General features: G+C 35.4%; 1 protein-coding gene across 1 annotated transcript in view; it reads left to right on the top strand.

The window, feature by feature from the left end:
- TEX11 (testis expressed 11) overlaps positions 1 to 12,775 on the top strand; it is a gene marked incomplete at both ends in the record, with an annotated part of 339,675 nt that overhangs the window by 169,430 nt on the left and 157,470 nt on the right. Inside the window, one exon of the mRNA XM_079728048.1 lies at positions 10,889 to 11,040. Within this exon, the coding sequence (XP_079584174.1) occupies positions 10,889 to 11,040 (152 nt within the window). The remainder of the gene's footprint in view (positions 1 to 10,888; positions 11,041 to 12,775) is intronic.

Raw genomic sequence — 12,775 nt, 5'->3', positions numbered from 1 at the left:
ATTGAGTTGTATGAGCTGTTGATATATTTTGCATCTTAACCCCTATTGGTCATATCATTTGCGAATATTTTCTCCTGTTCAGTAGGTTATCTTTTCATTTTGTTGATGGTTTCCTTTGCTGTGCAAGAGCTTTTACTTAATTAGGTCCCATTTGTTTATTTTTGCTTCTGTTTCCTTTGCCTTAGGAGACAGATCCAAAAAAATAACTGCTACTATTTATGTCAAAGAGTGTTCTGCCTATATTTTCTTCTAGGAGTTTTATAATTTCCAGTCTTAACGTTTAGGTCTTTAATCCATGTTGAATTTATTTTTGTATATTGTCTGAGAAAATGTTCTAATTCCATTCTTTTACATGTAGCTATCCAGTTTTCCCAGCACCAGTTGTGGAAGAGACTGTCTTTTCTCCATTGTATAGTTTTGCCTCCTTTGTTGTAGATTAATTGACCACAGGTGCGTGGGTTTATTTCTGGGCTCTCTATTCTGTTGCATTGATCTATGTGTCTGTGTTTGTGCCAGTACCATACTGTTTTGATTACTGTAGCTTTGTAGTATAGCCTGAAGTCAGGGAGTGTGATACCTCCAACTTTATTCTTTTTTCTCAAGATTGTTTTGACTGTTTGCAGTCTTTTGTGGTTCCATATAAATTTTAGGATTTTTTGTTCCAGTTCTGTGAAAGATGTCATGGGTATTTTGATAGGGATTGCATTAAATCTGTAGATTGCTTTGGGCAGTATGGACATTTTAACAATGCTCCTAGTGTTCTTATCACTTTAGGAAATTACAAGGGCTGTAGAAGCTCAGTTCTAAGAATTGGGGGCAGAGACCAACATATATTTTCTGTTATCTCATACATACTTCATAAGCTGTTAAGTTTCAACCTGATTGTTGCAGCCTATTTTTTTTCAGTTCTGATTTTTGTGAATTTTGATTCTGTCATGCAGTATATTAACTACTCCTCCCAGTTTATGTCATCCTCAGATTTCATAGGCATGCCCACCTGTCTTCATTTAATTCAGATTAGCAGACTTATTCTTAAAGGACAAGATAGTATATATTTTAGATTTTCGGCCACACAGTTTCTGTCACAACTCCCCAACTCTGCCATTATAGTGCAAAAGCAGCTATAGACAATATATAAACAAATGTGGGTGGCTGTGTCCCAGTAAAACTATTTCCCAGTTTCTTTTATTGTGGTAAAATACACATAACTTACTATACTAATCATAAAGTGTACACTTCATTGGTAACAAGTACATTTATATTCTGCAAACATCATCACAGTCCATCTCCAGAACTCTTTTCATCTTGCAAAACTGAAACTCTTTACCCATTAAACAATAAATTCTCTGCTCCCCACTTCTCCCAGTCCTTGGCAACCACCTTTCTACTTTTCATCTCTATGAATTTGACTACTCTAGGTACATTATTTAAGTGGAATCATATAGTATTTGTCTTTTTGTGACTGACTCATTTCACTTAACATAATGTCCTCAAGTTTCACCCATGTTGTAGCATGTGTCAGAATTTTGTTCCTTTTTAAGGCTTAAGAATATTCCATTGTATGTATGTACCACATTTTGCTTATCCATTTATTTACTGATGGAAGATAAAACTTCCATGTTTTAGCTATTATGACTAATGCTGCTGTGAATGTGGGTGTAAAAATATTTCTTTGAGAACATGCTTTCGATTCTTTTGGTTATATGCCCAGAAGTGGAACTGCTGGATAATGTAATTCTGTCTTTAATTTTTTGAGGAACTGTCATACTGCTTTCACAGTGGATGTACCATTGTGCATTCCCACCAACAGTACCCAAGAGTTCCAATTTCTCTACATTCTTATCAACTTTTTAAAAAAATATATTAGTAGCCATCCTAATGAGTGTGAGGTGGTGGTATCATGTAGTTTTGATTTGCATTTCCTTAATGACTCGTCATGTTGACCATCTTTTCATGTCATTTTTGGCCATTTGTGTATCTTCTTTGGAGAAATGTCTGTTTTAGTCCTCTGCCTATTTTTTAATCAAGTCGTTTGGTTTTTAATGTTGAGTTTTAGGAGTTCTCTATGTATTCTGGATATCAATCCTTTATCATATAAATCATTTGCAAATATTTTCTTCCATTCTGTGGGTTGCCTTTTTACTCTGTTGATAGTGCTTGCTGATGCAAAATTTTTCATAAAATCCAATTTGTGGTTTTTTTGTTTGTTTGTTTCCTGTTCTTTTTGTGTCATATCTAAGAAATCATTAACAAATCCAATGACATGAAGATTTCCCCCTTTGTTTTCTTCTAGGAGTTTTATAGTTTTAGGTCTTAACATTTAGGTCATGGATCCATTTTCAGTTAATTTTTGTACATGGTGTAAAGTAAGGGTCCAACTTCATTCTTTTGCATGTGATACTAGTTTTCTCAGCATCATTTGTTGAGAAGACTGTCTTTTCCCCATTGAATGGTCTTGGCACTCTTGTCAAAAATCATTTGAATATATATGTGAGTTTATTTCTGTGTATTCTGTTCTCTTCCATTGCTTTTTTTTTAACTGTTATTTTGTGGTAAGTTTTGAAATCAGTTAATATGAGTTCTCCAGCTTTGTTCTTCTTTTTCAGAATTTTTTTTCTACTTTCTTATTGATAACATTATCCAAATTTCCATGCTCCGCGGCATGTGGGATCTTCCCAGACCGGGGCACGAACCCGTGTCCCCTGCATCGGCAGGCGGACTCTCAACCACTGCGCCACCAGGGAAGCCCTATATAGTTTTATATTAAGGAAAACAATTGCCCAGGCGTTAAACCCTTTTAAAGATGACAAGTTACAAAAGTGCATCTACTGAGTGAGTCATAAAATGTATTCTTAAGTTTCAAGTGTAAATCTAACCAGAAATGCTGCTGTTTGGCATGTTGAAGGTATGACTGATAATTTATTAGATAGGTTGCTTTAAAAGAGTTATTTGTGGTGTTTCTGTTGCATGGACATATGTAATACTGCACAGTAAAGCATATTTACTTGTGGTGTCAATGAAAATTTTGATAAGACAGAACTTTTGAACATAGTACCTGTGTCGTATAAGTTTAATGTAGATTGATGAAAACAATTTGTGTGTGACTACAGGATATATTTCTGCAGTGGTTAGTTATTAGGATAAATCTTGATTTGGAAGTTAAATCCAAGGTGGAAGTATTTTTTCAGAATATAAGACAAGTCTATTAATTGTATAATTTACCAGGAAACACTGTGCTAAAAAGCTAAAAATGAAACATGTGGATGTAGTAATAACACATGTATACTGGATATTCTTCTGTGGCTTCAACAGAGATGATTGCTTTGCTGGGTGAATTCGATGCACAGTAGAGTAGTTGCCTCTACTTCTTGGAGCTTAAGGGGCTTAGTTGGATGTGGTGCTGTCACATGTTGGGTTACCCTAGAAGCGGATTTTAAAGATGGAGATTAGTGTACAGATAATTTGTTAAGGGGTGGTCTCAGGATCAACACCTATGAGGGAAAGGAAAGGAGGCAGGACTAGGTAAAGGGAGAAGTTGGGCTGATGTAAAGTCACCATAAGGCTTCAGCTTTCCCCCATGGGATGCTCTGAAGCTGGAATGGCCATTCAGAATTGTCCTCAGTTAGGGTGAGAAAACCAGATCTAGCCCAGTGTTTACTAGTCATTGGATGCCAGCTGCCTTGGGAAGGGAGCATAACCTTGGATGAGGTAGCTCTCTTCAGCCTAGGTAATTCCTAAAGAGCAACCTGGAAATAAATATTTTAGTGTTGAAGGGAAAATCTGGGTGATGCAACACAGCATCCATGACAGGTGCTAAAGAGATCTTTTTGAACTGTTGAAATAATTAAACTTACTCGCGTCATCTATGGGAAAAACCTCTGCCTCAGCTCAAAGACTTGACCTCTGTGGTGAATATGACAACTCATGTAAACACTCTGAATGTCTCTACAAATGCAGTAAGTAAATGAATGTAAATTTAAATTCACATGTTCTTAGTGAAGTCGTTTCTTTGGGAAACTCATTTGGCAGGGACTAATCTGACTCACTTTTCTCTGCTGAAATTGATTTCCAAAGATGGAAGTGATTACCTGAACTACATACTCAAAGTTTTAGATTTGAAGATTGAATTCTTAAGAATACGTTTTCTGATTTCCAACATTATAATAGTGAAAAATATTGTTTATTTTGCCTTTCTCAATTAATATTACTAATGTGAATAAAGAACTACAAATTGACCTGCACTACAGTGTGGTACTAAATTCTAATTAGACAAATATGGAATATCAGATGTAGTAGACATTTACTGCTTTTGGTCAGTCATCGCTCATTCATCTACTTTCTTATTGATAACATTATCCAAATTTCCATTTAGGTATCTACTTCTTCCCTATCAGTATGTGTGGACACTGACATATTGGTGTAGAAGAAAAAGTTTCCGTTTTCTATTTCCAAATCAAGAAGATAATCAGTTTCAAAAGGAAAATTTGATAAATTAAGTGTTTATATTTTTAGATTTCAAATTTAAAATACAGCTTCTATTTTTTACAGGTTTGTACTATGTTAGCATGCTTGTACAATCATTCAGTTAATAATAAAGCTTGATTACATATCTGGCAGTCTTTTTTAATATCTTTATTGGAATATAATTGCTTTACAATGGTGTGTTAGTTTCTGCTGTATAACAAAGTGAATCAGCTATATGTATACATACATCCCCATATCTCCTCCCTCTTGCATCTCCCTCCCACCGTACCTATCCCACTCCTCTAGGCGGGCACAAAGCACTGAGCTGATCTCCCTGTACTATGCGGCTATTTCCCACTAGCTATCTGTTTTACATTAGGTAGTCTATATATGTCCATGCCAATCTCTCACTTCATCCCAGCTTCCCCTTCCCCTCCCCAAGTCCTCAAGTCCATTCTCTACATCTGCATCTTTATTCCTTTCCCGCCCCTAGGTTCTTCAAAACCATGTTTGTTTGTTTTTTTAGATTCCATATATATGTGTTAAAATATGGTATTTGTTTTTCTCTTTCTGACTTACTTCACTCTGTATGACACACTCTAGGTCTATCCACCTCAATACAAATAACTCAATTTTGTTTCTTTTTATGGCTGAGTAATATTCCATTGTATATATGTACCACATCTTCTTTATCCATTTATCTGTCAGTGGACAATAAGGTTGCTTCCATGTCTTGGCTGTTGTAAATAGTGCTGCAGTGAATATTGTGGTACATGACTCTTTTTTTTTTTTTTGCAGTACGCAGGCCTCTCACTGCTGTGGTCTCTCCCGTTGCGGAGCACAGGCTCCGGACGCGCAGGCTCAGCAGCCATGGCTCACGGGCCCAGCTGCTCCGCGGCACATGGGATCCTCCCAGACCGGGGCACGAACCCGTGTCCCCTGCATCGGCAGGCGGACTCTCAACCATTGCGCCACCAGGGAAGCCCCACATGACTCTTTTTGAATTATGGTTTTCTCAGGTTATATGCCCAGGAGTGGGATTGCTGGATCATATGGTAGCTCTATTTTCCATTTTTTAAGGATCCTCCATACTGTTCTCCATAGTGGCTGTACCAGTTTACATTCCCACCAACAGTGTAGGAGGGTTCCCTTTTAGGCACATCCTCTCCAGCATTTATTACTTGTAGACTTTTTGATGATGGCCATTTTGACTCGTGTGAGGTGATACCTCACTGTAGCTTTGATTTTCATTTCTCTAATAATTAGTGATGTTGAGCATCTTTTCATGTGGTTTTTAGCCATCTGTATGTTTTCCTTGGAGAAATGTCTATTTAGATCTTCCACCCATTTTTTGATTGGGTAGTTTGTTTTTCTGATATTGAGCTGTGTGCGCTGTCTGTATATTTTGGAGATTAATCCCTTGTCAGTTGTTTTGTTTTCAAATATTTTCTCCCATTCTGAGGGTTGTCTTTTCGTTTTGTTCATGGTTTCCTTTGCTGTGCAAAACCTTTTAAGTTTAGTAAGATCACATTTGTTTATTTTTGTTTTTATTTTCATTCCTCTAGGAGGTGGATCAAAAAAGATCCTGCTACTATTTATGTCAAAGAGTCTTCTGCCTATGTTTTCCTCTAAGAGTTTTATAGTATCCAGCCTTACATTTAGGTCTTTAATCCATTTTGATTTTATTTTTGTGTACAGTGTTAGCATGTGTTCTAATTTCATTCTTTTACATACAGCTGCCCAGTTTTTGCAGCACCACTTATTGGAGAGACTGTCTTTTCTCCATTGTATATTCTTACCTCCTTTGTCATAGATTTGGTGACCATAAGTGCATGGATTTATCTCTGGACTTTTATCCTGTTCCATTGATCTATATTTCTGTTTTTGTGCCAGTACCATACTGTCCTGATTACTGTAGCTTTGTAGTATAGTCTGAAGTCAGGGAGCCTGATTCCTCCAGCTCCGTTTTTCTTTCTCAAGATTGCTTTGGCTCTTTGGGGTCTTTTGTGTTTCCAACAAATTGTGAAATTTTTTGTTCTTGTTCTGTGAAAAATGCCATTGGTAGTTCGATAGGGATTGCATTGAATCTGTAGATTGCTTTGGGTAGTAGAGTCATTTTCACAATGTTGATTCTTCCAATCCAAGAACATGATATATCTCTCCATCTGTGTCACCTTGATTTCTTTCATCAGTATCTTGTAGTTTTCTGAGTACAGGTCTTTTGCCTCTTTAAGTAGGTTTATTCATAGGTATTTTATTCTTTTTGTTGCAGTGGTAAATGGGATTGTTTCCTTAATCTATCTTTCTGATCTTTCACTGTTAGTGTATAGGAATGCAAGAGATTTCTGTGTATTAGTTTTCTATTGTGAAACTTTACCAAATTCATTGATGAACTCTAGTAGTTTTCTAGTAGCATCTTTAGGATTTTTCTATGTATAGTATCATGTCATCTGCAAACAGTGACAGTTTTACTTCTTTTCCAGTTTGGATTCCTTTTTTTTTTTTTTGCATTACGTGGGCTTCTCACTGCTGTGGCCTCTCCCGTTGCGGAGCACAGGCTCTGGACGCGCAGGCCCAGCAGCCATGGCTCACGGGCCTAGCCGCTCCGCGGCATGTGGGATCTTCCCAGACTGGGGCACGAACCCGTGTCCCCTGCATCGGCAGGCGGACTCTCAACCACTGCGCCACCAGGGAAGCCCCTTGGATTCCTTTTATTTCTTCTTCTTCTCTGATAGCCATGGCTAGGACTTCCGAAACTATGTTCAATACAAGTGGCGAGAGTGGACCTCCTTGTCTTGTTACTGATCCTAGAGGAAATGCTTTCACCTTTTTACCATTGAGTATTGTGTTAGCTGTACGTTTGTCATATATGGCCTTTATTATGTTGAGGTAGTTTCCCTCTAAGCCCACTTTCTGGACAGCACTATGAGATTAGAAATCAGTTACAGGAAAAAAAGACTGTAAAAAACCACAAACCCATGGAGGCTAACAATATGTTGTTACGTATTCAATGGCTCACTGAAGAAAGAAATCAAAATCAAAAAATACCTAGAGACAAACACAGCAATCCGAAACTTATGGGACACTGCAAAAGCAGTTCTAAGAGAGAAGTTTATAGCAATACAATCTTACTTCAAGAAACAAGAAAAATCTCAAATAAACCACCTATCCTCACACCTAAAGCAACCAGAGAAAGAAGACAAACAAAACCTATAGTTAGTAGAAGGAATGAAATCATAAAAATCACAGCAGAAATAAATGAAATGGAGATGAAGACAATAGCAGCAAAGATCAATGAAACTGAAAGCTGGTTTTTTGAGAAGATGAACAAAATTTATAAACCTTTAGCCGGACTCATCAAGAAAAAGAGGGAGAGGAATTAAATCAATAAAATTAGAGACGAAAAAGGAAGTGTTATATCAGATACCACAGAAATACAAAGGATCATGAGAGATTACTACAAGCAACTATATGCCAGTAAAATGGACAACCAGAAGAAATGGACAAATTCTTAGAAAGATACAACCTTCTAGGTCTGAGCCAGGAAGAAATAGAAAATATGAACAGACCAGTCAGAAGTACTGAAATTGAAACTGTGATTAAAAGTCTTACAACAAACAAAAGTCCAAGACCAGATGGCTTCACAGGTGAAGTCTGTGAGACATTAATAGAAGAGTTAACACCTACTCTTCTGAAACTCTTCCAAAAATTTGCAGAGGAAGGAACACTCCCAAGCTCATTTTATGAGGCCACCATCACCCTGATACCAAAATGAGACAAAGATATCCCCCAAAAAGGAAATTACAGGCCAGTATCACTGATGAACAGAGATGCTAAAATCCTCAACAAAATACTAGCAAACTGAATCCAACAACACATTAAAAGGATCATACACCTTGATCAAGTGGGATTTATCTCAGGGATGCAAGGATTCTTCAGTATATGCAAATGAATCAGTGTGATACACCACATTAACAAATTGAAGAATAAAAACCATATGATCATTTCAATAGATGCAGAAAAGCTCAACACCGATTTATGATATTTTCATTTTTTAATTAAAATTTTTTTGAAGTTTTAAATTGTGGTAAAATACACAAAGCATGAAACATACCATGTTAACTATTTTTAAGTGTACAGTTCATCAGCGTTAAGTACATTCACATTGTTAAGTTTGTTACAATTAACATTCATAGTGTTAAGTACATTAACCAAACTCCAGAGCTCTTTTCGTCTTGCACATTTAAAACTTTGTACCCATTAAGCAGCAAGTCCCTATTCTCCCCTTTCCCAGTCCCTGGCATACACCATTCTACTTTCCGTCTCTATGAATTTGACTACTGTAAGTACCTCATATTAGTGAAATCATACACTAGTTTTCCTTTTGTTACTATTGTATTTCATTTAGCATAGTGTCCTCAAGGTTCATCCGTGTTGTAGCATGTGTCAGAATTTCCTCCTTTTGAAAGGCTGAATAACATTCCACTGTGTGTATATACTTCATTTTGTTTATCCATTCATCTGTCGATGGAGACTTGTATTACTTGCACCTTTTGGCTATCGTGAATAATACTGCTATGCAAGTGGGTGTAAAAATATTTCTTTGAGACCCTGCATTCAGTTATTTTGGGTTTATACCCAGAAGTAGAATTAGTAGATCATATGGAAATTCTGTTTTTAATTTTTTAAAGGAATCACCATACTGTTTTCCATAGTGGTTGCACCATTTTACATTCCCAGCAACAGTGCACAGGTCTCCAGTATTCTCACATTCTTGCCAACACTTGTTATTTTTTGTTTTTGTGACAGTGGCCATTCTAATGGGTTCAGGTGTATCTCATTGTGGCTTTGATTTGCATTTCCCTAATGATTAGTGATGTCAAGTATTTCATGTGATTTTTGCCACTTGTATATCTTCTTTGGAAAAATGTCTGTTCAAGCCCTTTGCCCATTTTTAAGTCAGTTGATTTTTTGTTGTTGAGTTTTAGGAGTTCTTTATATATATGGATATTAACTGTGCATCTTACGTATGATTTGCAAATATTTTCTCCCATTTCATAGGTTGCCTTTTCAACTCTGTTGATTGTGTTCTTTGATACACAAAATTTAAAAATTTTGATGTAGTCCAGTTTATTTTTACTTTTGTTACTTGTGCTTTTGGTGTTATATCAAAGAAATCATTGCCAAATCCAGTGTTGTAAAGATTTTTCCCTTATATTTTCTTCTAAAAGTTTTATATTTTAGCTCTTCCATTTAGGTCTTTGATCCGTTTGGAGTTCGTTTTTGTATATGATGTAAGGTAAAGGTCCAATTTCATTCTTTTGCTTATGGATATCCTGTTGTCCCTGCACCGTTTATTGACAAGATGGTTTTTTTCCTCCATGGAATGCTCTTGGCACCTTTGTCGAAAATCATTTGACCATGTATGTGAGAATTTATTTCTAGACTCTATTCTATTCCATTGGTGTATTTGTGTCTTTATGCCAGTACCACATTATTTTGATTATTGAATCTTTGTAGTAAATTTTGAAGTCATGAAGTATGAGTCCTCCACCTTTGTTCTTCTGTTTCAGGATTGTTTTGGCTTTTCTGGGTACCTTGATATTCTGTTTGATTTTTAGGATGGAGTTTTTCATTTCTGCAAAAAATGTCAGTGGGATTTTCATAGGGATTGCATTACCTCTGTAGATCACTTTGGGAGTATTACCATCTTAACAATATTAAGTCTTCCAATCCATGAACTGTTTGCATTTAAAATAATCATTATCTACTGGTCTATTATTTGTGTAATAAGCATAAATAAATTTTTAAAGGAATTGTTGGCAGAGGGAATTGGTAAATTTCTTTTTCTTCTTTCAGTTTTATTGAGATATAATTGACATTCAGCACTGTATAAGTTTCAGCTATACAGCATAATGACTTGAGATGGTGGTCAAAAGGTAGAAACTTCCAGTTATAAGATAAATAAATACTGGGGATGTAATGTACATGATGACTATAGTAAACAGTGCTGTATGGTATATTTGAAAGTTGCTAAGGAAGTATATCATAAAAGTTCTCATGAACAGGGACTGGTAAATTTGTAATGTCAGTTCATGTATCTTCACTTTATGGATCACATGTTCCAATATTTATAAACTGACATAAGTTTTGGAGAAAAAGAACCAATTAGATATTAGTAGAGAAATGATTATCTGACTCTATGTGTTCATAAAAAGAAAATGTTTGTGGCTTGATAAGTTAAACAAATTAAATTAAATTATTTATTGTTGACCAATAGGCTTATTTAGACATTTAATGATATTAACTAAGTTCAGATATAGTTTTATCTTGTCTGTTTTGCTCATACTCAAACAGACTTTCGCCTTGTTAATTAAAAATGTTATTTTATTCACACCACTTAAAATTGTGTCTCATTGAACAGAGAATCGCTTGGGTTTCATTTCCTGAAGATTATCTGTGAACATTTTAAGTCATCAGAAAATATTGGTAAAGCTCTACTGCTCCATTTTGACATGCTTTTACAAAGGAAGGAAGAATTGCTTGCCAAGGAGAAGATTGAAGAAATCATTATAGGTCAGTAGGATTTCTGCAGGTGTTTTAGAAAGGTGTTAATACACATGTAGTTCTAAGATGGAGGTCAGAAAAGTAGCAGAATCCTCAGGTCAACAGATATTTTCCTTTCTCTCACTTCCTTTTTTTTCTCCTTAATACCCTTTGACTATAACAACTCACCTATCCAGATTCCACATATTTGGCAAGCTAGAATGAAAGCTAAACAAAGATAACAAAACATCAACAAAAACAGACAAACCTCTGAGCTTAAACCTCATGTGTAATGGAAAATTGTGAGATTATAAGCCTAATTTCATGTTTCAGTTTGATCTCAAATTAGCTGTGTACCTTCAGGCAAGTCAGTAATATCTCTGGATCTTGGCTTTTTCCAACTATAAAATGAAGGTCGTGAATTACATTCCTACTTTTTAACTTCTTTTTAGCAGCAACAGCAGCAGCATCCTTTTGTGATGCAATTGTATATGAACCCTGCCCCCAGTACAATAGAGTAGAGTTGCTGTGGTTAAAGCAGAGATGTAGAGCCAGATCTCAGCATTCCATTAATCCCTCATCTCTCTGTAGAACTCTATACCCTGAAGAACACAGAGAGTATGATCCCTTTATTAGAAAATTCTTGCCCTGATCTGTCTTTCCTACTCTATACATATATAGAGATATAACTGGAATGATAGTCACTAATGTTAACACTGGAATTATTCTGAGTGGTGGCAGTTTAGGTGATTTATTGCTTTCCTTGTTTTTTACCAGATTGCTTGAATTTTTGTAAGTATGTATCATGTTTTTATAAAAACAAAGTCATTGATTTTTTTAAAGGAAATCTTTTGACTAGATAATCTCTAAGAGTCTTTTGAACTCTAGATTCTATGAACTGTATTTTACTGATGACACCCTTCCTCCATATCCTCACTAAGAATCCAGTTATTTTTAGACCCAGTGTTGTTAAGCTTGGTTATCTGTTTTTCCAACCCTTAGCATTTTAATGGTAGCATATTATAAAGGGAGAAAGGACCTACAGGGAAATATACAGATAACCCGATCACAAGGGAGGGAAAAACCTTATAAATTATATAAAACAATTTTAAGTATTTAAAAAAGTATAATAATCTGTACTACATAATAATTACTGAAGGCATATTATGATATACTATCAGTACAATAAAATACAATAGTTGTTAGTGTTGACCTTGAATAGTCAAGCAAAAGTTAAATTGTGCTTCAGAAAACTAGAATGTATGTTTAGAAAAACATAATTCATAAAACATAATTTTTAGAAAAATTAAGAACTTTAAATGATTTAGACTTTTTAAAATAAAAAATTATTTTATGTTTAATGAAAGTAAACTGTCAGGTAACTAGAAAACTTTGCTATCCAGAATAACTAATTTTCTAAGATTACAGTTAACCCAAGTTATATTGTTATATCTAATTATACACTTACACTTTCAAAGTATGATAATATTTTAAGTAGATGCTTTATGTGGCTTTTTACTCTCATGTGAGTATTTTTAACTAAGTCATGGAACAAACTATGTCTGCTGAGGGGTCAGAGACTCTCAGTTTTCTAATCAAGACTTTCATGGAAACTGATAGTGCCAAAGGGGTGGAAGTAAAAGGGGTATAGAATTCTATTATAGCTTAAACTTTACCTTAGTGTGTGATAATGTATTTGAACCCGGTAAATGTCTAGACCAGAAACAATCAAACATGAGTTACAATTTAAAGTAATAGAGTTTAT

This window comes from Hyperoodon ampullatus (assembly GCF_949752795.1).
Source record: "Hyperoodon ampullatus genome assembly, chromosome: X".
NCBI lineage: Eukaryota > Metazoa > Chordata > Mammalia > Artiodactyla > Ziphiidae > Hyperoodon > Hyperoodon ampullatus.
The sequence above is the reverse complement of the archived record's forward strand: the minus strand, read 5'-3'. Positions and strand labels throughout refer to the sequence as shown.